We start from the raw sequence: 23565 nt of genomic DNA on the forward strand, positions 1-23565 counted from the left end.
TTCATCATCTACAACAAGGTAAGTGATTCTCACATATTGCAAGCTAAATACAAGGTTTATATACGGATTTAGATATGAAAACTAGTAGAAATTTGAGATTTTGAAGAAAGAACTAGAACTTGGTATTTTGGATTTTGCCACAAAATTTGGGCATGGAATTGGTAATAAATTATATATTTGAGTTCATAAGGCTATGAGTAATAATTATCTTCAAAAATTTTAGAATCCGGGCATGTGGGCCCGAGGGTGATTTTATCGACTTTTCGAACAGAGTTGGAAATTGTTGTAAATAGGATTATAATGAGTATTAGAGTATATATTTATGGATTTGCTCACTTATTGACTAGTTTTGTAATGTTGGGCATCGATTTGAGTTGATTGAATGGCTTTGGAGCCGGTTATGAAATTTCAGAGTGAGATAAGTCTCCTTTCTAACCTTGTAAGAGGGAATTAACCCCATAGGTGAATTAAATAAATATTTGTACCTAATTGTGGGGGGGCTACGTACGTAAGAGGTGACGAGAGTCCGTACGTAGCTACTATTATGCTATTGTCCTGGTAGTTTAGGACCCGTATCATGCTATACTTGGAATGTTTGTGCCCATACTTGCTAATATAATCACATAGTCATGATAGAAAATGATAAAAGAATGGTATAAGGTTAAATTCACTTACTTGAAGGTTTGTATGAGATACTTGACTATAAATGAGAAACTTGTGTTTTCTTGAAAATTATTAGTATTTGTGGATCGGGTCGAGCGCCTCGGTAGTAAATAGATGCATCTATGGTTCACGTCATTCGACCCTCTGGCAGTGCACAGTTTAAATATTTGTTGGATCGGGCCGTACGACCTAGGCATGATTTGCGCATACTTGTATTGCTTGCCTTGAAATTTATAAATAATGATATTGGCTCCTCGGCCTGAATTAAATTGTTAAATAATAGGAGATAAATTTTGAGATTTCTTAATTATAAAAGAACTGCTTACTTACTTCAAAATATTGAGCTTGCAACAGTTCGTATAATCGATACTTAATTATATCATTGATATCCTATTTATAGCCCATAGTAAGTGTCGAGGTCGACCCCTCATCACTACTTCTTCGGGGTTAGGCGGGATACTTACTGGGTACGCGTTGATTTACGTACTCATACTATACTTGCTGCACATTTTTGTGCAGGTGCACATATGTTAGCGGCCTTGTGGGCGCAAAGGCGCGATTATGGCGGGGACTTAGGTGAGCTGCATTCTATACGACGCTCCGCAGCCAACAGAGTCTCCTTCAGAGTACTTACATTTTTCCTGTCCAATTTATATTCCGGATAACTGCTGTATTTTATTTTACATTCTTAGTAAATGCTCATGCACTTGTGACACCGGGTTTTGGGATGATTATGGGTTGCACTGTATTGAGAATTTGTTTTTTTTAAAGATATTATTACGTATTTTGTACACTCTATCTTCTGCTATTTAATTGAGGGGAACAACTATGATTTTAAAAATATTAAAATGAGAATTTATTAAGTATTTATTGTTGGCTTGCCTGACAGCAGTGTCCGGCGCCATCACGACCTCTATGGATTTTGGATCGTGACAATTTAAATTTTATTTACTTTATAGTTAGGTATTATTTAATTTATTAACATCTATCTATTTTGTACTACATATTAACTTCTTACTAATTCTGTATTCGAAAGAGGCGGAAGAAGTAATATAGTTAATTTTGATATTGATAGATGTTAACTTTTATTTAGTGACATCTAGCTCTTATATGTTAAAATTGATTTTACACTTATTTGTAAACGAAAGAGGCGAATATTGTAGTAATCAGTTATAACAAGTAGGGTAACCGAAAGGGACTTACTTAAAAGAGCATGTTTTAGTTCAAGTATATATTTTTGGTTCTTTAATATTTCCATTTTAATGATTACTTTGTATAACCGAGAGGAGTGCAATTAATTATTCAACTATAGTAATAATATATAAATGTAATCGTGAGAGGCATTTATACATTTCTGAGAAATAGAAATTGAAGGATAAATGTATCTATTGTATAATAAAAATATTAAGTGAAGTCAGGATCCCAACACCTTTTTATTATATTTATGAAAAAAAATATTTTCTATTGTTCTATTCATGCAGTTTTAGTTAGTTAATTCACAACTCAACTCTTTTAGATTTTCTCAAATAGTAATTAAAACAAGAAACGTCTGTAAAATAGATAAACCAATCTCTGTGGGTTTGACATCTTTCTATACTATTAGTTGACAGAGTACTTGTTAGAATTTTTACATACGCCAGACACTCGTCAAAGTTTTGGCGCTGTTGCCGGGGATTGGCTAAAGTCTACTACAGATTAATTGTTTTACTACTAATTTGAATTTGTTTTTTATTGTCTAATTATTTTGACTTTTGTGCAAAATTTTCAGGAAGTGTATGACCCGTTCCTCCTCAAGAGAACTAGTTGAATACGATCCTGAAATTAAAAAAATCCGTGCGGTTGTTGCGAAAACAACAGATTTCACGATCTCAAATTCCTTCCCACGAAGAAATGGAGAACGAAGAACTTAACAACAATAACCAACTCCCACCAAATCAAGTCGAAGAACATTTTGATGAAGTTGCACCACGACGTGATTGAATACTAAGAGATTATGTAAGGCTAGATCATTTTGAAGGAGAATCAAGTGTACGGAGACCACCAATTGCAGCAAATAACTTTGAAATTTGCACTGGCTTGATTCAAACTATTCTGTAGTCATGTCAGTTTACTGGTGATGTGAGTGAAGATCCCCACACCCATCTAATTGATTTTCTTGAACTAGTTAAAACTTGCAGGTATAATGGAGTCACAACAGACGCTATCAGGTTGCGGTTTATTACTTTTTCATTAAAAGGTGAAGCCAAAATATGTTTGCGAAGTCTGCCAAGAGGTTCAATAACTACATGGGACCAAATGACTCAGAAATTTCTTAATAAATATTTCACCCGCAAAAACATTTAAAATAAAGCAAGAAATCAATAATTTCTTGCAAACAGATATTGAATCTATATACCAAGCATGGGAATGATTAAAAGCAATGCTAAAAAAATGCCCACACCATGGTATCCAAGATCTTGACATTTTATATATTTTTTATCATGGTCTTAAACCTTATGCTAGAAATATTATTAATGCAGCATCAGGAGGATCCATAATGAGCAAAACCATAGCGCAAGCCATGCAATTGTTCAATGAAATTTCAGAAAATGATGTTCAATGGCCCTCTAACAGAATGATTGTTAAGAAAGCAACAAGAATCAATCAAGCTGAAGCTTGGAATTCATTAGCGCAACAAATTGCAACTCTGACACAAAAAGTTGAGGCCTTTCAGGTAAATACTCAATCATCATCTCAACATGAGAATTGTGACGTTTATGGAGGTAATCATACCAATCATGAGTGTCAAGCTTCAACACAGAATGAAGAATAAGTAAATGTTATTGGTTATAGAACCAATTATCCATTCGGCAGTCACATGGCACAAAAACATCCAAGATTCCAATGGAGTAACCTAAATGGTGCTGAAAATCCTCAAAGATTTTTCAATCTTCGGGCACTTTCAATCTCCAAAATCACAGTCTGCAAAAAAAAAAAGAGTAAGGCAAACATGAAAACACCCCTGCCAACAAAGAAAAGGACAAAACACTAAGCACTCACCCGGAGAGCGAGACCGGCTGTAACGACCCGACCTGTCGTTTTGAGCCCTAGCACGTCGTTTAGCAGTTTGAGGCCACGAGTAGTTTCACTTCAGGTATTATGACTTGCACGCATGGTCAGAATTGAAATTTTGGAAATTTAGAGTTGATCTGGAAAGAAAATTCTCATTTTAGAAGCTTTAAGTTAGAAGAATTGACTAAAGTTGGATTTTTGAGTAAACGATATCAGAATCGGGATTTGAAGGTTCTAACAAGTTCGTATGATGATTTCGGACTTGGGCGTATGTCGATATCGGATTTTGGATAACCCGTGAGTGTTTCGGCACCTATTGTGAAAGTTAGCATTTTGGAAGAATTTCATAAATTTGGGTTGAAGTGAATTTTAAGGTTATCGATGTCCGTTTGGGATTCCGAGTATGGGTATAGCTCTGTATGGTGATTCTGGTATTGGGAGCGCGTCCGGAAGTGGATTCGGATGTCCATAGGTCATTTTGGAGTCATTTGGCTAAAGCTAGAAATTTGAAGGTTTTTGAGAAGTTTGACCGGAAGTGGACTTTTTGATATTGGGGTCGGATTCCGATTCCGGAAGTTAGAGTAGGTCTGTAATGTAGAATGTGACTTGTGTGCAAAATTTGAGGTCAATCGAACGTGATTTGATATGTTCCGGAATCGAATGTAAAAGTTTGAAGTTCTAAAGTTCATTAAGCTTGCATTGGGGTGTGATTCATAATTTTGATGTTGTTCGATGTCATTTGAGGCCTCGAGCAAGTTTGTGTTATGTTATGGGACTGGTTGGTATAATTGGACGGGGTCTCGGAGGCCTCGGGTGTGTTTCGGGGTGGTTTTGGATCATTTCGGGGCTGTTTTGCAATAGCTGATGCTGGTGTCTGGTGTTGTTCTTCGCGTACGCGAGGATCCTCTCGCGTTCGCGCAGAACGATTTGGCTTCTGGGATTTTTTTCTTCGCGTTCGCGAAGAAGAAATTTTCTGTTCCGCAGGTCTGACTTCGGAGGCTCATATCTCACAATCTATAAGTAATTTAGAGATAATACAAAAATAAAAATTGTAGCCCATTGTGTCTAGTTTTCATAAAGGTAAACCATTTAGAATTTGGATTTGTGTACAAAAGGTTATGGATGGTATACTACAGGCTGTCCAGGAAGATGAAGAAATTTGTATTTCACAGGGCTGACTTTGACAGCCTATCTCTCAAAATCTATAAGGAATTGTGAGATGATCATCATATGACAGTTATAGCCCTTGATGTCTAGTTTCCAGAAAGTCAAACCATTTGTGATTTGGAGTTTCGTACAAAGAGTTATGACCATTATACTAGAGACTGTCTGAGAAGAGTTTGAAAATGATTTCTGAGAATTTTGTTCATCGCGAACGCGATGGGGTCTCGCGAATGCGATGAGGGGTCGCTTGGGCAGTGTATAAGTTTGATAAAATGGGTTTGGCTCATTTAATCTCATTTTCTCCATAGGAGTCGACCTAGGAGCGATTTTGGAGTTCCATTTTCATCATTTATGTCAAGGTAAGTGATTCCTATATATTGCAAGTTAAATACTTGGTTTATATACGAATTTTGGCATGAAATTTAATGGAAATTAATAGAAATTTGGGGTTTTGAAGAAAAACCTAGAAATTGGTATTTTTGGGGTTGTGCCAGAACTGGAGGTTAGCCTTGTCGTCCATCTTCACCACAGGCACTTGCCTCCTCGGTGGCGAAGGTTCAGCATCGTCCCCCTATAAAAGTTGGGGGCGAATAGGTGCATCAAGTATCGAAGTGTGATCTCGACCCCGGCTAACTCCGCAAACTTGGTAAGCATCCTTATGAGCTTGTAGACATACGGCGCGAGCTGAGCCGGGCAAACGCCATAGAAGCGACAAAATTCCTCCGCCAGCGGAAGGAGAGGAAGAGCGTAGCCGTCGTGAAAGGGGTAGGCGTAGAATACGCAATACCCAAGACGGTGGTCCTGCACCGCATCCCACCCGGCAGGGATCAACTAGACGTGATCGGAAGGCCGTATTTATCCTGAAGCTCTAACAAATCAACCTCCTTCATCGCTGACTTAAAGGTTCTGGGTTCAGCTTCAGGCAATTTCAAGAAATCAAACTTGGCGTCGGGGTTACGAGGAACTATCTCTTCCACCATCGGGAAGCTTCCGTCCTTAACAACAGTGGGAACGCTCTCCGCATGAGGAGGAAAAACTATCGCTAGAGGGACCGGGTCAGTTCCCTCCCTGGAGTCAGAAGGTACATTAGACATGTTTTCAACGAAAGAGAGGAAGGTATCGAACAATATAGGATTAAAAACGATAAGACTCGCTGGAACCAAGGGAAAAGATGCACAACAACGGAAAAGGAAGAAGAAGATATAGAGTTTCGCTGCAGGAAGTCTGTAAAGTTTGGAATTACACCCTCACGTCTCTATTTATAGGAATTCAGGCGACATAATCGAGAAATTGGCTCATCATTACCTGGCAGCGGAATCGAAGCGGCAGGACCATTCAGGAGTCCCACACAAAATGAAGCGACGCATCGAGAATACGCATCATGATGACGCACGAGGTCATGACGTCACCTTGATTCATGGACAGCACAACTCCATAATAAGCGGCTCACGAAGGGCCACGTTGCCATCTCGCCTCAAACATCACGACTTGATCAACTCGTCCAATCGTTTCGGCTGCAATGAACATAATCTGCTCATCAAATCTGCCCGAGGCCGGCCTCAATAAGCGGAGGGACTAACTGCATGGGTCAAATCTGCCCTAGAATATTCAATCATCATCTCAACATGAGAATTGTGACGTTTATGGAGGTAATCATACCAATCATGAGTGTCAAGCTTCAACACAGAATGAAGAATAAGTAAATGTTATTGGTTATAGAACCAATTATCCATTCGGCAGTCACATGGCACAAAAACATCAAAGATTCCAATGGAGTAACCTAAATGGTGCTCAAAATCCTCAAAGATTTTTCAATCTTCGGGCACTTTCAATCTCCAAAATCACAGTCTGCAAAAAAAAAAAGAGTAAGGCAAACATGAAAACACCCCTGCCAACAAAGAAAAGGACAAAACACTAAGCACTCACCCGGAGAGCGAGACCGGCTGTAACGACCCGACCTGTCGTTTTGAGCCCTAGCACGTCGTTTAGCAGTTTGAGGCCACGAGTAGTTTCACTTCAGGTATTATGACTTGCACGCATGGTCAGAATTGAAATTTTGGAAGTTTAGAGTTGATCTGGAAAGAAAATTCTCATTTCAGAAGCTTTAAGTTAGAAGAATTGACTAAAGTTGGATTTTTGAGTAAACGATATCAGAATCGAGATTTGAAGGTTCTAACAAGTTCGTATGATGATTTCGGACTTGGGCGTATGTCCATATCGGGTTTTGGATAACACGTGAGTGTTTCGGCACCTATTGTGAAAGTTAGCATTTTGGAAGAATTTCATAAATTTGGGTTGAAGTGAATTTTAAGGTTATCGATGTCCGTTTGGGATTCCGAGTATGGGTATAGCTCTGTATGGTGATTCTGGTATTGGGAGCGCGTCCGGAAGTGGATTCGGAGGTCCATAGGTCATTTTGGAGTCATTTGGCTAAAGCTAGAAATTTGAAGGTTTTTGAGAAGTTTGACCGGAAGTGGACTTTTTGATATTGGGGTCGGATTCCGTTTCCGGAAGTTAGAGTAGGTCTGTAGTGTCGAATGTGACTTGTGTGCAAAATTTGAGGTCAATCGAACGTGATTTGATATGTTCCGAAATCGAATGTAAAAGTTTGAAGTTCTAAAGTTCATTAAGCTTGCATTGGGGTGTGATTCATAATTTTGCTGTTGTTCGATGTCATTTGAGGCCTCGAGCAAGTTTGTGTTATGTTATGGGACTGGTTGGTATAATTGGACGGGGTCTCGGGGGCCTCGGGTGTGTTTCGGGGTGGTTTTGGATCATTTCAGGGCTGTTTTGCAATAGCTGATGCTGGTGTCTGGTGTTGTTCTTCGCGTACGTGAGGATCCTCTCGCGTTCGCGCAGAACGATTTGGCTTCTGGGATTTTTTTCTTCGCGTTCGCGAAAAAGAAATTTTCTGTTCCGCAGGTCTGACTTCAGAGGCTCATATCTCACAATCTATAAGTAATTTAGAGATAATACAAAAATAAAAATTGTAGCCCATTGTGTCTAGTTTTCAGAAAGGTAAACCATTTAGAATTTGGATTTGTGTACAAAAGGTTATGGATGGTATACTACAGGCTGTCCAGGAAGATGAAGAAATTTGTATTTCACAGGGCTGACTTTGACAGCCTATCTCTCAAAATCTATAAGGAATTGTGAGATGATCATCATATGAAAGTTATAGCCCTTGATGTCTAGTTTCCAGAATGTCAAACCATTTGTGATTTGGAGTTTCGTACAAAGAGTTATGACCATTATACTAGAGGCTGTCTGAGAAGAGTTTGAAAATGATTTCTGAGAATTTTGTTCATCGCGAACGCGATGGGGTCTCGCGAATGCGATGAAGGGTCGCTTGGGCAGTGTATAAGTTTGATAAAATGGGTTTGGCTCATTTAATCTCATTTCCTCCATAGGAGTCGACCTAGGAGCGATTTTGGAGTTCCATTTTCATCATTTATGTCAAGGTAAGTGATTCCTATATATTGCAAGTTAAATACTTGGTTTATATACGAATTTTGGCATGAAAATTAATGGAAATTAATAGAAATTTGGGGTTTTGAAGAAAAACCTAGAAATTGGTATTTTTGGGGTTGTGCCAGAACTGGAGGTTAGCCTTGTCGTCCATCTTCACCACAGGCACTTGCCTCCTCGGTGGCGAAGGTTCAGCATCGTCCCCCTATAAAAGCTGGGGGCGAATAGGTGCATCAAGTATCGAAGTGTGATCTCGACCCCGGCTAACTTCGCAAACTTGGTAAGCATCCTTATGAGCTTGTAGACATACGGCGCGAGCTGAGCCGGGCAAACGCCATAGAAGCGACAAAATTCCTCCGCCAGCGGAAGGAGAGGAAGAGCGTAGCCGTCGTGAAAGGGGTAGGCGTAGAATACGCAATACCCAAGACGGTGGTCCTGCACCGCATCCCACCCGGCAGGGATCAACTAGACGTGATCGGGAAGGCCGTATTTAGCCTGAAGCTCTAACAAATCAACCTCCTTCATCGCTGACTTAAAGGTTCTGGGTTCGGCTTCAAGCAATTTCAAGAAATCAAACTTGGCGTCGGGGTTACGAGGAACTATCTCTTCCACCATCGGGAAGCTTCCGTCCTTAACAATAGTGGGAACGCTCTCCGCATAAGGAGGAAAAACTATCGCTAGAGGGACCGGGTCAGTTCCCTCCCTGGAGTCAGAAGGTACATTAGACATGTTTTCAACGAAAGAGAGGAATGTATCGAACAATATAGGATTAAAAACGATAAGAATCGCTGGAACCAAGGGAAAAGATGCACAACAACGGAAAAGGAAGAAGAAGATATAGAGTTTCGCTGCAGGAAGTCTGTAAAGTTTGGAATTACACCCTCACGTCTCTATTTATAGGAATTCAGGCGACATAATCGAGAAATTGGCTCATCATTACCTGGCAGCGGAATCGAAGCGGTAGGACCATTCAGGAGTCCCACACAAAATGAAGCGACACATCGAGAATACGCATCATGATGACGCACGAGGTCATGACGTCACCTTGATTCATGGACAGCACAACTCCATAATGAGCGGCTCACGAAGGGCCACGTTGCCAGCTCGCCTCAATCATCACGACCTGATCAACTCGTCCAATCGTTTCGGCTGCAATGAACAGAATCTGCTCATCAAGTCTGCCCGAGGCCGGCCTCAATAAGCGGAGGGACTAACTGCATGGGTCAAATCTGCCCTAGAATATTTAAGATAAGATAACACTAAAGAAAGACTTCTCGAGTCGTGGTTAGTCGAGGTGGATCAGGAAGTAGCAAGACTCATAACCGAAGAGTCGGCGACAATAATAGTCGAGGTCGAACACCGTTGATAAAGCTGTAACGGCTAGTTTTCAAAATAGGATATTAAAGAGAATATTCTAGTAGATATTTTCTACAATTGTACTATTAGGGATTACTAGGAATATGTCTCATATAAAGAGAAAAGGAGACAATGATGTGAGGCATGTGATATTCATTTGTAATAAGACACTTTGACAAAAACGATTCTCTTTCTCTCTCTCTAAGATATAAACACCGCATTTTCACTAAGATTCTTGTCTGTATTATTCCATATTTTTCCATCAGATCCGAGAATAACTCAAGCATTCAAGGATTTGTCTGCCACCCATCATTGGCAGGAGGAACAACCATCTAGTTCATCATTTATTGGGTGAATCATTCATCCTATTTACTTAAATGTCATTTATTGTTATTCATTGCCATTAAATGCTACATTGTTGTTAATGCATTTGGAGCAGGGGCGGATCCAGCTTTAGGGTTGTGGGTTCCCGTGAACCCAGTAGCTTTCGCTCAAATCCTATATTTGTATTAAGAAATTCATTAAATATCTATAAAAATCTGATTGGGAACCCAGTTATTATTATATATATAACTCGAGATCGTTATAGGAACCCATAAACTTCAAATTATGGATCCGCCTCTGATTTGGAATAGTTATTGCATACTGCTATCACTATTCGACCAAATCTATCTGGCTTTATCCCACCCTTGGAAGCTATATCTAAAAATATTATTGTTAACTAAATTTAACCCATAATCACATCAATTTAATTATTTGAATCAAGAGTTATATTTTTTGTCAAACAAGAATAACATACCACTTCTTGAGTTATGCCACAAGAACATAGTAAATCATTTTGAAATGTCAGCTTCAGAGGACAGAAATATATATTCAATTCTTAGAACACTATTCGATATACTTGGACCTAGCTTCAGTGACATATCCTAAGAATTATGCTATAGCACGAAAGCAAGGAGTAGCTTACATTCTCAACCACGTTCCTCATTTTGATTTCACACGACTTTGACAAATTCAACTGTATCCAAATCTTTAAAAAAGAAGAGGAAAAAAAGTGGTACTTTACGTTTTGAGATAATGAAAGGACCCAATTACTTAGTATCAAATTTTAATGATTAGTAGTTGAACCATGCGAAAATAATATATGTAGATATCAACAAACGAATAAGAGATCAAGATAATTATTTTAAGAGACAGACAGGTACCGTTAGATGTCATTTTCAGCTTAAAGCTATAATTAAACGACTGCTCACGCCCGAATCAGCTTATATTATTGGAGCATCCACAATAGATAATGCTATTATACAGAGCAATCGCTACTTTTTAACTTTTGTGGACTAATTAAAGGTATTTTTTAAGTAATAAACAACGGTAAGAGTATCTTAGACATGTACTTAGCAGATTATTTTATGGAGCATTACATAACACTTCGACTGTACAACATAAATTATCACGTTCCTTTTGGTTATTATAGATGCACTTTTGTTCTAATCATTAAAGTATGTACACGTTAAATAATACATTTTACTTGGAAAACCAAAATTATCCAAATATGAAGTCATATATTATGTCTTTATCGGGTTTATCTTATTAACCAATAATGTTAGAGATATTACCGTACAAATTCTAATCTAGAGTGGGGCCCACCAAACAAATGAGCGACTCTTCATCCAAGCAAAGCAGTCGCTCTGTCACTAAGCAGTTTTAAATATGCTTACATAATCAAGTTAGAAAAAGTACTAAACTTTAAACGAGCTGATTCAAAAACCAACATGAAAATTTGAGTCGGTTTTCAATCCAAATACGTATATTGCAAAGTTTCCATATTATTTTCACATTTGTAAGTGTTTTTCCTTTATTGGGGCGAAAATGTAAAAGATCCAAGTTGTGGAGAAAAGAGTTCTAGAGTAGTTGATGATAAGCTGCTTGATTGAAACAGGTGGGGAATTGTGTTTATATGACAGTGAAAGAACTGCGTCCGATGCAATAGTGTCAAAAAACAATTTCGTCTTTTTCCTTCCTATTTTTATTCGAAGATTAAAGGCGAGAGAGGAAAGAGAGAGAAGCACCTTATCTATCTTGCAAAGGACATTAACAATAAAGGCAAATACCAAGAAACAAAAAAAGAAAAAGAAAAGAAAAAAGGAAAGGAAAGAACAGAAAGAGGAAAGTACTCACACTCACGCCCAAAATCGCCCACCTTCTCGCTCTCTGCTCCTCTCAATCAATCCTCTGTGTCTCTCCATTTTCAACCCCAACAAATCAGAAAAATTGCTACAGAGTACAGTACCATATTAAAGAGTACCAAAAAGGTTGCCTTTTTCATTCTATTTTTGAGCTAACTCTGTCTTCTATAGATGGAGGTTAAAGAAGCTTTTTGAATCATTGGGATTTGGTAGATTTATGAGCGGTGTTAATACACTCGAGTGTTATGGTGAGTTTAGGACTGGTTGTTGCCACTGTGTAGTCGATTTTGAAATTTGATCAATTTTCTTTTTCGGGGAAATTTAAGCTGAGCTGCATAAGATGAATCATTCAGTTCCTGATTTTGATATGGATGGTGACTACACTATTCCTACTTCTTCTGGTCTTACCAGACCTAAAAAGTCTGCAATGTAAGCTTTACGCACTTTTTAATGTTTTTTGATTTAAATGAAAGGTTTTCTGATTTGTGATTGAAGTGAAGAGTTTTTGCCTTTTATAATGGTTTCACAGGGTGGAAGACGATATCATGGAACTATTGTGGCATAATGGACAAGTGGTTATGCAGAGCCAAAATCAAAGATCTCTGAAGAAATCTCACATTAGTAACGGCGGTGGTAGCGGTGATGCGCTTATTCCCTCCGAACAAGCTGTCAGTAGAGAGATCCGACATGTAGAGGAAACAACTACACCGCAACAGCTGTTTATGCAAGAGGACGAGATGGCCTCATGGCTTCACTACCCACTCGATGACTCCTCCTTCGAACGTGATCTTTACGCCGATCTCCTTTATTCCACACCGAGCGCAACCGTTACAACCGCTGCGCTGCCGCGAGAAATCCGTACGCCCACGGTGGAGATCCGTCCACCTCCGCCGCAACCATCCCCAGCAGCGCCGATTGCAGTGGCTCCTCGACCGCCTATACCTCCTCCTGCTAGACGTCCCGGCACTGAAAGCTCACATCGGTTCCAGAACTTCGGACACTTCTCGCGATTGCCTAGTCGAACAAGGTCAGAACTTGGTCCGTCAAATTCGAGCAAGTCACCTAGAGAATCAACGGTCGTGGAATCAAACGAAACTCCAATTTCAGGGCCTGAATCTAGGGTTTCATACGTAGCGGATAATGTAGTACCGGTTCCCGGCGGAAATGTAGGATGTGGAGCTGTAAATGTCAACGGAACTGCGACTGCGTCAACGGCAATTAGGGAACCGGCGGCGACATGTGAGCTTTCGGTGACGTCATCTCCCGGCTCAGGAAACAGTATAAACACCAGCGCTGAACCACCGCCGTCGCAAACGGCGGCGTTGGCGACACCGACGGCTGCGGCATCGAATGATCGGAAACGTAAAGGAAGAGAAACGAACGATGGGGATGGTCAGAATGAGGTGAGCAGTTAATTTGTTGTTTTCTTCCTTTGTAATTCCCAATTACTCGCACCTGTACCTGTCTATATCGGGTGCTGTCGTTTTTCGTGGCTCGCAAGAATATCTAACTTACGGTGCATTTTAGCCTTAGGAGGGATTTTCTCATTGGCCACGTCATCTGCTTATGCTTAACAGGCTCCGAGCCCATTATTTGTGGCTATGGTTCATTTGGGTGTCATAGTCCATGACACGTGTCTAATCACTAAACCAAAAAAATGTTTTATAGCATCTACCATCTAGGTTTGTGTTTGCCGTCAATATTTCGTTGAAAGTGAAAAACGGTACTTGTTCTTCAAGAAAATCTTTGAATATTTTAAGTACTTCTAAAATGCTAGTTCCTCGTACCAACTTATGTGGTGCGATTTAATTGGGCATCCTATTTAAAAAAGAAATACAGTAATTATTTTAAAATTTGTGATATAAATCAAGTGTTAAATATTTATAAGTTATTTTAAAAATAAAAAATGATACTCCGTCCATTTCAAGTTATGTGAGCTTATTTCCTTTTTGCTTCATTCCAAAAAAGAATAAGTCCTTTCTACATTTGAAAATAATTTAATTTAAACATTCAATTCTACGTTTTTATAATCACACAAATACTCTAGGTCCCATTTTGACTTGTTTAGGATTACAAATTTCAAAAATCTTCATTTTTGTAAACTTTGTGCTCAATCAAACACGTTCACTTAAATTGGAACAAAGGAGTATTCATTTTAACATAGCAAAAAAAGAAAAACGCATCCTGGAATTGGGTATTACTCCCTCCGTTTCAATTTATGTGAACTTATTTCCTTTTTAGTATGTGCCAAAAAGAATGATCTCTTTCCTTATTTGAAAATAATTTACCTTTATGCAATGATTTATAGTCACACAAAATATATGTGTTTTATTTTACACCACAAATTCAAAAGTCTTCTCTTTTCTTAAATTTCGTGCTCAGTTAAATGAGTTCACATATATTAAAAAGGGATGGAGTATTTGTTTATGACTAAATAGGTGACAGTGCACCTCCAGATTTTTTTTTTCATTTTAAGCGTAAAGTCACGGGACTGTTTTCCACTTTGTCCCATTGTCTGTGTTAATCATGGAACAGGGCGGCTTCAGAGGGGGCTGTACCTGAATGTGAATGTTTCCTTGAAATCAGCCTAACCCTATGGTGTGCTGACCGTTTGGTGACCCAGCAGTCGCAATAATTAAAATCCCAGTTTCACGAGTACCAAGATACTAGTACTAGTACGTAAATAAAAGGAATCTTTAATAACCTTCTTAAACTATTTTACGTCTTGTTTTCCACACCTTCACCTTGGGGTCAAATGGCTAATTATAAGAAAAGGTTTAATTTAATACAGCAGCGCTGCAAATAGTTAAGTAGTAGTATCATCTAATGAATAAAGTTTGTTTGACAAGTAAGGTAAAATTAGTCCTGGCTGGTTACCATAAGGGACTTGGAATAGTTGGGGGCAGCTTGGAAAAGAATTATACTCTAATGACTAAGCAAAGGAAAGTTGTGAACTAGTTGCCTCGGAATTCTCTGTCCGGTGGAGTAATATAGCACGGTTAGCTGTATACTTCCTCGGTTTCAATTTTGAGTGATGTAGTTTGATTAGGTATAAAATTTAAAAAAGAAAGGAAGACATGAAACTTGTGGTTTTAACATGTCATATGCATTTGTTTAGCTATAAGACTTTTGAAATTTATAATTTTAAACATACCATAATACTATTTGTTTGGATTGGATATAATGAAAAGATTAATTGTTTTCAAATTTAAAAATGTGTTATTCTTTTTTAACTGAATAATAAGGAGATAATAATCATTCTATTTGGAGCGGAGGGAGCACTTAATTTCATCATGTTTCATATTACAAATCACAGCGGTGGTAGTTTGGTCGAATGAGGCAACTTTGAGCGGGCAGAGTTGAACTTCCTTTGCAACCGAATTGATCCGACTTCTGCCCAAAGCAATAGAAATTCATTTATTTTTCAACTCTCTTTGAACTTTCTTAGCTCTCTTTGAACTTTGAAATGTCTGAAAGTTCCTCAGTAGGATTGCATAACTGTTTTAACAAGATACCTCATCAGTTCCATAATCAGTACATCTGGTGAAGCTCACTTCAGAGCTCCTTTTCCTGATTCTAGATTGTATAGAGTGTACTAAGTTGTACCAGCCGAACCTGTAAAGAACTATTTTTTTCCCCTTTGACAGGGTAACAAATTTGTTCCAATAAGACTCGTAGCATTTTTCGGGATGTATTAATAACATTGATCTTTATCCTCTGTTTATTGCTTCGGTGTATTACTTAGCAGCTTTAGTGACACTTGATTAGATTCTACAGAATGATACAATGAGTAATTGGTAAAATTGATTATTTTCCCAGAAAAAACAAATGAAGTTGATTAAAGAGAAAAAGTGCGATATATTGAAGTTGAAACACTTTCTGAGGTTAGCGACGACCGGGAGCAAAGGAGAACTCATGAATGCCAAGAAAATGACATGGTTTTTTGGAATATAACTGTAATAACTACAAGGAGGAGGTAGAAAGAACTTTTCAAAAAAAGTTGTGGGGGTCGAGGTACACTGGCAATAGCTGGCCCACTTTTACCTTCTCTCTTCCCCGGAGAGCATATGTGATCTTATTTTTTGAGAGATCACGGTAAACATTTCTGTGATTGTTAACTCCGACATTTGTGATGCTTTGTCTTGCGGGAGAAAGAGAACAAATTCTTCCTTTTGAGAACAAATTCTTCCTTTCTGTTGAGTTTACCCCATCATATATAACTGCAATCCTCTGAAGCAGACCAGATGTTCCGATCAATCTTATTTTTGAACATTTGAGTCTGCTTCAAGTATTTTCTTTGATAGATTTATGATGACCCGATTTTGCTGTTAATGCTTCATTAACTTATATCTCAACTGCACTAGGAGGCTGAATTTGAGTCTGGTGATACAAAGAAGCATGCTCGTGGTTCAGCATCTACAAAGAGATCTCGTGCTGCAGAGGTCCATAATCTTTCGGAAAGGGTAAGTATTGTGGAATTGTTTAGTTGAGGGTGTTGATAATTCAACTGCTTTTTCTTGTTTGACTCTTTAATCAACACGCCAATGTACCAATCACCACAGAGACGTCGAGACAGAATAAATGAGAAGATGAGGGCTCTGCAGGAACTGATACCACGCTGTAACAAGGTTTGACCTCTTCTTTGAATTGTCTAGAATGTCTTGAACAGATAGTTTACTGTCCTCTTAATATATTTAAGTTAATCTTTTGTTGAATTTCAGACAGACAAAGCTTCAATGCTGGATGAGGCAATTGAGTATTTGAAATCACTGCAATTGCAAGTGCAGGTATATTTGTTAACATTCTTCTTCGTGTATTGCCTCTTGACACCTTCCAACCCCTTTTTGTTCGATTTCTTAATAGTAAAGGAATTTGACAGTCCTTGCTGAAGAGGGAATAATTTGTTATAGTCCTAAAAGAAAATTGACGCTTAACCACCAGGAAATTGGATGATTTTACACCTCAAGAACCTCATTCTCTTATTACTTGCATCTTAAATGTGAATAATAGAAAGTCAAGATGTTACTAGTAATATATAAAGCTTATTTACTGTAAATATTAGTGCATTTTTGGTTGCAAGTCGCTAGTCGTTGCTTTATGGTTTATGTATGGTCAAATACTTTTTTTCTCCATTATGCTAAGTTATAATTATGTTGTCAGCATTGTGTATTCAAACTATAGCCTTTCTTTTAAAGCACACTTTTTCTTGTTTATCGTATTAATAGGAAGTAGTAATTGTAACTAGATTATTGAGAGTCAATCAGAATATCCTTATTTCGCAGCGCAACGCATTCACAAGTACAGTACATGTGACAAAGTCAAATGGAGCAATCGTACGAGATCTAAGAAATATAGAATCTGAATTACCAGCATTTGTAATTCATGTAGCAGTACATGGACACTTTTTATCAGTAGCAGTATGTGGATAACTCTAATTCAGTTTTTTGATATTGCCTAAATTTTAAGAACTTGCATGCTAGTCAAGTACTACAGCCTTAGTCTGTTTCCTACTTGTACTGTCCTAAATGAAAAATCAAAACTCGTCTTCTCTTTTCTTCAGCACCAGATTTTTGTAAAAGTGAAACCTATTACCCATGCCTTCCTTATGCATCAAATTACATTACATTTTTCATATACTTTATGTATTTATGTGCATATATGTGCACATACACGAACCACCGGCGCGCACGTGTGTTCCCTTATGTTATTCTAAGTATGAAATTATTTGTTTCTGTGTGGTATAACTTATTTAAATGTAGTTGCGAGCGCTGCTTGTGGTTTGATTACGGACTTGTATGGCCATAACTCCGATTCTGTATTTTCATTTTATGCTAATGATTCCAAAATTGTAATGTACACAGTACACAGTATATTAATGTTCACTATATATCCGCTTACTATTTAGTTTCCAACAATTTATTGCTAAGAGATTGCACTTGCTATGGTTGGAGGAGGAAATAGAATTTTAATCCACGAAGATGTGGCCTTTTTATATTAAACTCTCATGCTTTATGTGCTAATGTTTTCAGTGTCTAGATTAATTAAGTTAATTCTATGACTCATGTTATTATCCTGGTTTTCTTTTTCTTCTTCGTCGTTTTCTATCTATAAGATTGACAAAAGTCGATTGTTGACCTACTGAGGGAAGGGCTAACTGAATTGGGGCTCATGCTTTATTTGCTAAACTTTTCAGTGTCTAGATTAATTAAGTTAATTCTACGACCCATGTTGTTATTATCCAGGTCTTCTTCATCATCTTCTATCTGTAAGATTGGCAAAATCTGGAAGTTGACTTACTAAGGGCAGGGCTAACCAAACTGGGCCACTCTAGGTCATTCACTGCTTTTCCTCAAAAACTGTTTGATAGAATCCTGTTGGGCTCCATTCTGTTGTTAATTCTTCCGCACTTCCATTAATTGCTCAAAAAGAGCGGTTCACCTTGTAAAAGTTTTTTTTTCCTTTGTGGAAATTAAGTACTCCTTGTTAATCAAATCCTACTCTGTGTGGAGCTGACTGGTTAATTTAGTTGTAGCACACTCTTGATTTAAATTCCATGAAAGGTGCTGAAATGTTATTACTGAATTTTAGTTGGACTTGAATGGAAAGCTTAACGCTGTTGCTGGAACAAGAAACCTATGTCATTCAGCTTAGTATATTTGAATACATAGAAAAAATAGATCAATGCACAAATCTTACAGCGTTACATCGTGAACACTAAAAGTTCTCCCCTCATATTCTCACTGCCTTCTCCTGTTCTAGAAGTGGCATTCATTGCTAAAAATAAGGTTCATCCTTCTCCTTATTGACCTGCATCTTCAGCTCGCAGTTGGTCTGAGCTGATTTACAATGTTCAGCGTCAAGGAAATAATTTCTAAACCTATCTCTGGTTGTGTAATATGCATGCTGAAGCTAGCTGGTGATACAGTCCTGCTTGTTTATCTTAAAAAAGAATTTGTAGTCGAATCAAAACATAGTTTGATCATATCTGCTTGTCTGCAGATGATGTCCATGGGATGCGGCATGGTCCCGATGATGTATCCTGGAATGCAGCAGTACATGCCAGCTATGGGAATGGGCATGGGTATGGGAATGGGTATGGAGATTGGCATGAACAGGCCAATGGTGCCGTATCCACCTCTATTGCCAGGTGCAGCGATGCAGAATGCAGCTGCAGCAGCACGAATGGGTCCTAGATTTCCTATGCCTCCGTTTCATTTGCCACCAGTTCCAGTACCAGATCCTTCCAGGATGCAAGCCTCAAGTCAGCAAGATCCAATGCTACATCCACTTGTAGCACATAATCCCAACCAGCCAAGACTTCCGAATTTTAATGATCCATATCAACAGTTTTTTGGTCTCCACCAGGCACAGGTGCAATTACCGCAGGCAAGTCCTTCCTCTTCTACTTGGTTCGTAGTTCATTTATTATCATGCCGACTATGTTCATGTAGAAACCAGTCGACCACCATCGAAAAGTCTAGTTGTTGCATATTGTGATGACAATGTCCATTGTAGAAACCACCAGCTACAAATCCACTCGTTGCATCTTGCAATGAGGAATTACTTTCACCATGGTCATAGGTCAATTGCTCTTAGAATATTTTATTGCTAGATTGAACTTCTATAATCTTGCCAAAACGAGTTTTATTAAGTGAATACTTATCGGATGGATGCAGCTTGGAGCCATCCACCAGAGCCTGTTAATTCATGTTTTCCTTTTGATATGCTCCTTATGTTTTCCCTAATGATCTCACCTGTCATGTCTAATGCTTAGCTTTTAAATGCAGAATCAGGCAGTAGAACAGCAGGGTAACAATAAACCCGGCAGCAGGAAAGAAGTTGGAAATCCAGGGAATCCTCAATCTGGTAAGCTACCATTCAAATTCTATAGCTCTTATATATACCACAGTGGGGTGGTTCTTATGCAACAAACTAAAGAGATGAAACTAGAAAAAAATTGCTCGACACTGTCATAGTGCCAAAAAATGCATTCTACACGATTGTTGATGGGTTTATATTCTGATATATGCGTTTAGCAACAAGTAAGGATAGAACTCAATTGTTCTTTGGCATTGAGAATAATATATTGGTTCAAGTGGATATTCCTGCAGTATTTCAATGGCCTACATACTCTGACTTTATTCACTACTTATTTATTTGCAGGTTGATTACCTTGGGGCCAGAACGTAAGAGCTTCTCACAAACTAAATTTTGTAGTGTAAGAGGAACATCCACTGCAGTCTGCACCGGCTGGCTGATACAAAATATAGCACCACTAACTTGTAATTATTACTACAGAACTCATTTTGCTTTATATATTGTGGCCCGTGAAATCTCATTCCCATTTTAGCATTTGGATATAATTTGTGGCCAGCGTTTAACACCACAAGTGATCCGGCATAAGGATGATGTTCAGCCGGTGAAGAGGCTTTAAGCATTTCCAGGCTTCACCCCAAATTTTATGTGCGTGCTGCCCCTTTTAACTGCTGCAGGCATTGATAAATATAAACATATTTATGATAATCTCACTCTGGTACACAAAAATGAGGTACACATCAGCTGCATTGCTTGATATATTCTTTCTCTACTTTTCTGTGACATAACAACTACTACCTTGCAAAAATAAGGTAAGACGAACCACAGTCGTTAAGCACAAATCATTTCCGCTAGATACTTCGGATCATCATTTTAAGTTAGGGTGCAAATCAATAGACACTATCCCATTAATTCACTTCGACAACTCCATTTTATTGCCCGCATGCATGAGGTATTATGGGGTAATTTTGTTTACCCGAAAAACGGATAGAGTTGAATTTGTACGTAGTTCTAAGGTTACGTGGTATAGCTTAATACAAATCGTAAGGATAAATAGAAACATCAAATACAGATTGCAAAGAATGCAAAATAAACGAGGTTAGAAAGAAGATGACTTTTGGGACTAAGCAAGATGAATCAATTTATGAAGTTTAAAAGAATAATTCTTCAATATAGGAGTATATGCTGTTTGAGTTACAATGTAAGCCAAAAAAAAAAATTATCCTTTACAAAAATGTAGCCATCCTCTTTATAGTGGAGGATTCTACTTTTAGATATAATTAAAAATACATAGTGGAAGACCCATGACAAATCGGTTTTTCCATAATTCCTATCAGGATTCTCTCCTCTAGTGGAATTACAACGACTCTTATCTGTGAACTCGATATTGATTCGAGTTTTCGGTCTTGACTCGAGCTCTCGATCTTAACTCGAGCTCGATTCTGACTCGGATCCCTATATTGATTCGGGGTCAGTGTTGGTCGGTCTCTGAATCATAAGCTCGATAACTTTACTTTGCATCATAGTTCGACTTGGATTCGAGCTTGATAATAACATCGAGCTCGACATTGATCGGTCATTCGGGCTCGAAGCTTGGTGACCTGACTTTGGACGTCAACCTGAAACTATGAAGACGCTTCTCCAATCCAATGTATTACCATTTAAACCAGTTCGTACGAAGGACTAACCAATTTTTACCGTACACAGATAGTCCCCTCGTTTCTCGAGAAGGATGTAGCGAGAAACGACATGATTTCACAACGGTTCGATCAGATTATAAGCTGGCATTCACATTGGGCTCGATCATGACGCACGTGATAGATGTCCCGTCGATTTAGTTTTTCAAGGCATTTAATGCATGTCAGACGGTGGTCGGCCACCGCTGATATTGAACCGACATTGCTTTAATCTATAAATAGCCCTTCCTTTTACTATTTATCACTTTTACATCTTCAATCTTCCAAATTTTTCAAGTTTTTTTTCGTACCCTCTGAGTTTATTCTCAAATCTGTGATTCCCCTCTGCAAAAGTGCTTCTTCAAAACTACCAAATCTTTGTCACTTTCTTCTATTCTCGACCTTTAAATTCGAAAAATGACGAAAACATCACAAACCATTCCTCAGAAAGAGAAAGCTTCATCTTCACAGTCTGTCACCGACGAAACACCGGTAGAGCCACGGCCTGAGGAGTGCATTCCTGGGGCGTGTGTTCTTACCTTTGATTTTAAGGTCGATAAAGGCTCATCGGTTCCCCGTCGATGTGAGCCAGTATCGAGGTACATGTGTTCGATAAACCGAGAGGCACCTCAAACAGCTAAAGAAAGATTGCAATTGGGAGAACAAAGAAATAATAATCCCTTCTTATGACGAAGATATCACCACTTACGTGAAAGGGTTTTTAAGTGTGTATACTTACCCTTTCACGTTAGGTCCCCTCGACTCTGTTATTATTGACTCCTGCCGTCAATACCAAATAACCCTAGGCCAATTCCATCCTTCTTTTTGGCGGATCATTATTTTGATCCGATACTTTGTGAACAAAATCGAGGGGATGTCGTTCACCCTCGACCATCTCATCCGATTGTACCTTCCTCGCCTTTTTCGATGAGGGTTAATAAAACTTCAGCGGCGGGCTACCAAGGCTCTGTTCTCGAGCATAGACGAGGACATGGATCGAGGCTGGATGGGCAGGTTCATTCGAGTAAGGACTTCGGACCTGATTCCGACTGAAAAAATGCCTTTTCCCGAGGAGTGGAATATGAAGCGTAAGTGTAATTCTGCTGTTATTTCTTTCTATTTTGCCCTTTCATTTCTTTTCTCACCGATATTCCCCTTTTTGTGATACAGTGGTTCCCTGGATGCCCGACGCAGTTCCCGATCTCAAGAACTGGGTACGAGCTCTGGCTTTAATCTCCACATACGCCGAGCGCTCATGGCGTGATTTGTCAAAGGGCCGATGGGAGGCCAAAAATCATGGTAAGCCCCTTTCTCGTATTTTTGGGTAGTTCGAACGAGATGCTTTCCATATACTTCAATAAATTTTACCGTATGTAGGTGTGGGCAAGGATGCGGTTTTGAGGCCCTCGTCCGTCGAGGAAGAGGCTTCCGCGTCTGTTCCAAAGCCGGTGAAGGATAATAAGAGGAAAAGGGCCTCCGTTCCCAAAGATCCAAAATCGAAGAAGAGGACGGCTCGTAAGCTGAAGAAGAATACCATTCCCTTGACCATAGAATCAATTCTGCGTCTAAGAAATGAAGACGAATAAGAAGAAGAAGAAGAATAAAACGACGGGTTCACGCTGGTGGTCCGAATGAAGAAAAGCATCGATGCCCCAAAGGTGGCTGGATCGACGGTGATTCATAAGGCTCCGCCTCGAACCGAGGAGATATCGAAGGAAGGTTCAGGCAAAGTCCCCGAGTCATTAGAAATCTAGGATGCTTCCTACCGAAGTCAACAAATAGTGGGTACATCGGAAGGGGCCGGTCCTGAAGCTCTCCGAACTGAGGAGAATGCCCCAAGCGAGTCGCCTGGGGCAATAGTAATCAGAGATTCGCCCACTCTTCCTGCTTTTTCCAAAGGGGCTATTCGGGAAGCCCAAGCTTTGGGGGCCCTCGAGATGAGCCGGTCTCATGAAGAGGAAGACCATTTCCATGATCTGTTTACCAGGGTCGAGGATGCTGCTGGCCCTAGTGATGTTTCGGTCCTTCTCTGTGAAGTGCAACTAGCTCTGGATCGGGTAAGCTCTTAACTCCCTTTGTTGATATTACTTTCTTTTTTTGCTATTCTTTCCTAACTTCTTTTCTTTCTTCTTTGCAGGCCGTGGCGGTTCATCGAGAAGCATGTTCTCGGTCTCGAGTTGAGCTAC

General features: G+C 39.0%; 1 protein-coding gene, 1 long non-coding RNA gene and 1 other non-coding gene across 4 annotated transcripts; 1 reads left to right on the forward strand and 2 right to left on the reverse strand.

Moving 5' to 3' along the window:
* Positions 1-3004: 3004 nt before the first annotated feature.
* Positions 3005-3111, reverse strand: LOC117278310 (small nucleolar RNA R71). Its single transcript, XR_004508685.1, has one exon. It is a non-coding gene; the product is annotated as a small nucleolar RNA R71 (small nucleolar RNA).
* A 108-nt stretch (positions 3112-3219) lies between these two features.
* On the reverse strand, positions 3220-10160 carry LOC117278305 (uncharacterized). The gene is made up of 2 exons (XR_004508684.2): positions 3703-10160; positions 3220-3624 (listed from the first exon to the last, which is right to left on the reverse strand). It is a non-coding gene; the product is annotated as an uncharacterized lncRNA (long non-coding RNA).
* Positions 10161-11559: 1399 nt separating this feature from the next.
* LOC104088426 (transcription factor PIF1-like) lies at positions 11560-20411 on the forward strand. 2 transcript variants are annotated; one of them, XR_004504865.2, is made up of 9 exons: positions 11560-12317; positions 12418-13291; positions 16253-16351; positions 16451-16516; positions 16610-16675; positions 18888-19274; positions 19676-19754; positions 20052-20170; positions 20263-20411. XR_004504865.2 is itself a non-coding variant. In XM_009593101.4 (8 exons), the coding sequence occupies exons 1-8, from the start codon at positions 12229-12231 to the stop codon at positions 20054-20056; spliced, it is 1665 nt and encodes a 554-aa protein (XP_009591396.1). In that variant the 5' UTR covers positions 11560-12228; the 3' UTR covers positions 20057-20226. The 2 variants fall into 2 exon arrangements, 1 of the variants encoding a protein (XP_009591396.1); XM_009593101.4 differs by lacking the exon at positions 20263-20411 and having other exon boundaries at positions 20052-20226.
* Positions 20412-23565: the final 3154 nt, after the last annotated feature.

This window comes from Nicotiana tomentosiformis, chromosome 1 (assembly GCF_000390325.3).
Source record: "Nicotiana tomentosiformis chromosome 1, ASM39032v3, whole genome shotgun sequence".
NCBI classification, from domain to species: domain Eukaryota; kingdom Viridiplantae; phylum Streptophyta; class Magnoliopsida; order Solanales; family Solanaceae; genus Nicotiana; species Nicotiana tomentosiformis.

Excerpts from the sequence above, each read along its gene's own strand:
- LOC104088426 (XM_009593101.4), top strand. The coding sequence starts at position 12,229 with ATGAATCATTCAGTTCCTGATTTTGATATGGATGGTGACTACACTATT. Across the intron at positions 13,292-16,252 it reads ATGGGGATGGTCAGAATGAG|GAGGCTGAATTTGAGTCTGG; the intron begins GTGAGCAGTTAA and ends CAACTGCACTAG. Across the intron at positions 16,676-18,887 it reads CACTGCAATTGCAAGTGCAG|ATGATGTCCATGGGATGCGG; the intron begins GTATATTTGTTA and ends GCTTGTCTGCAG.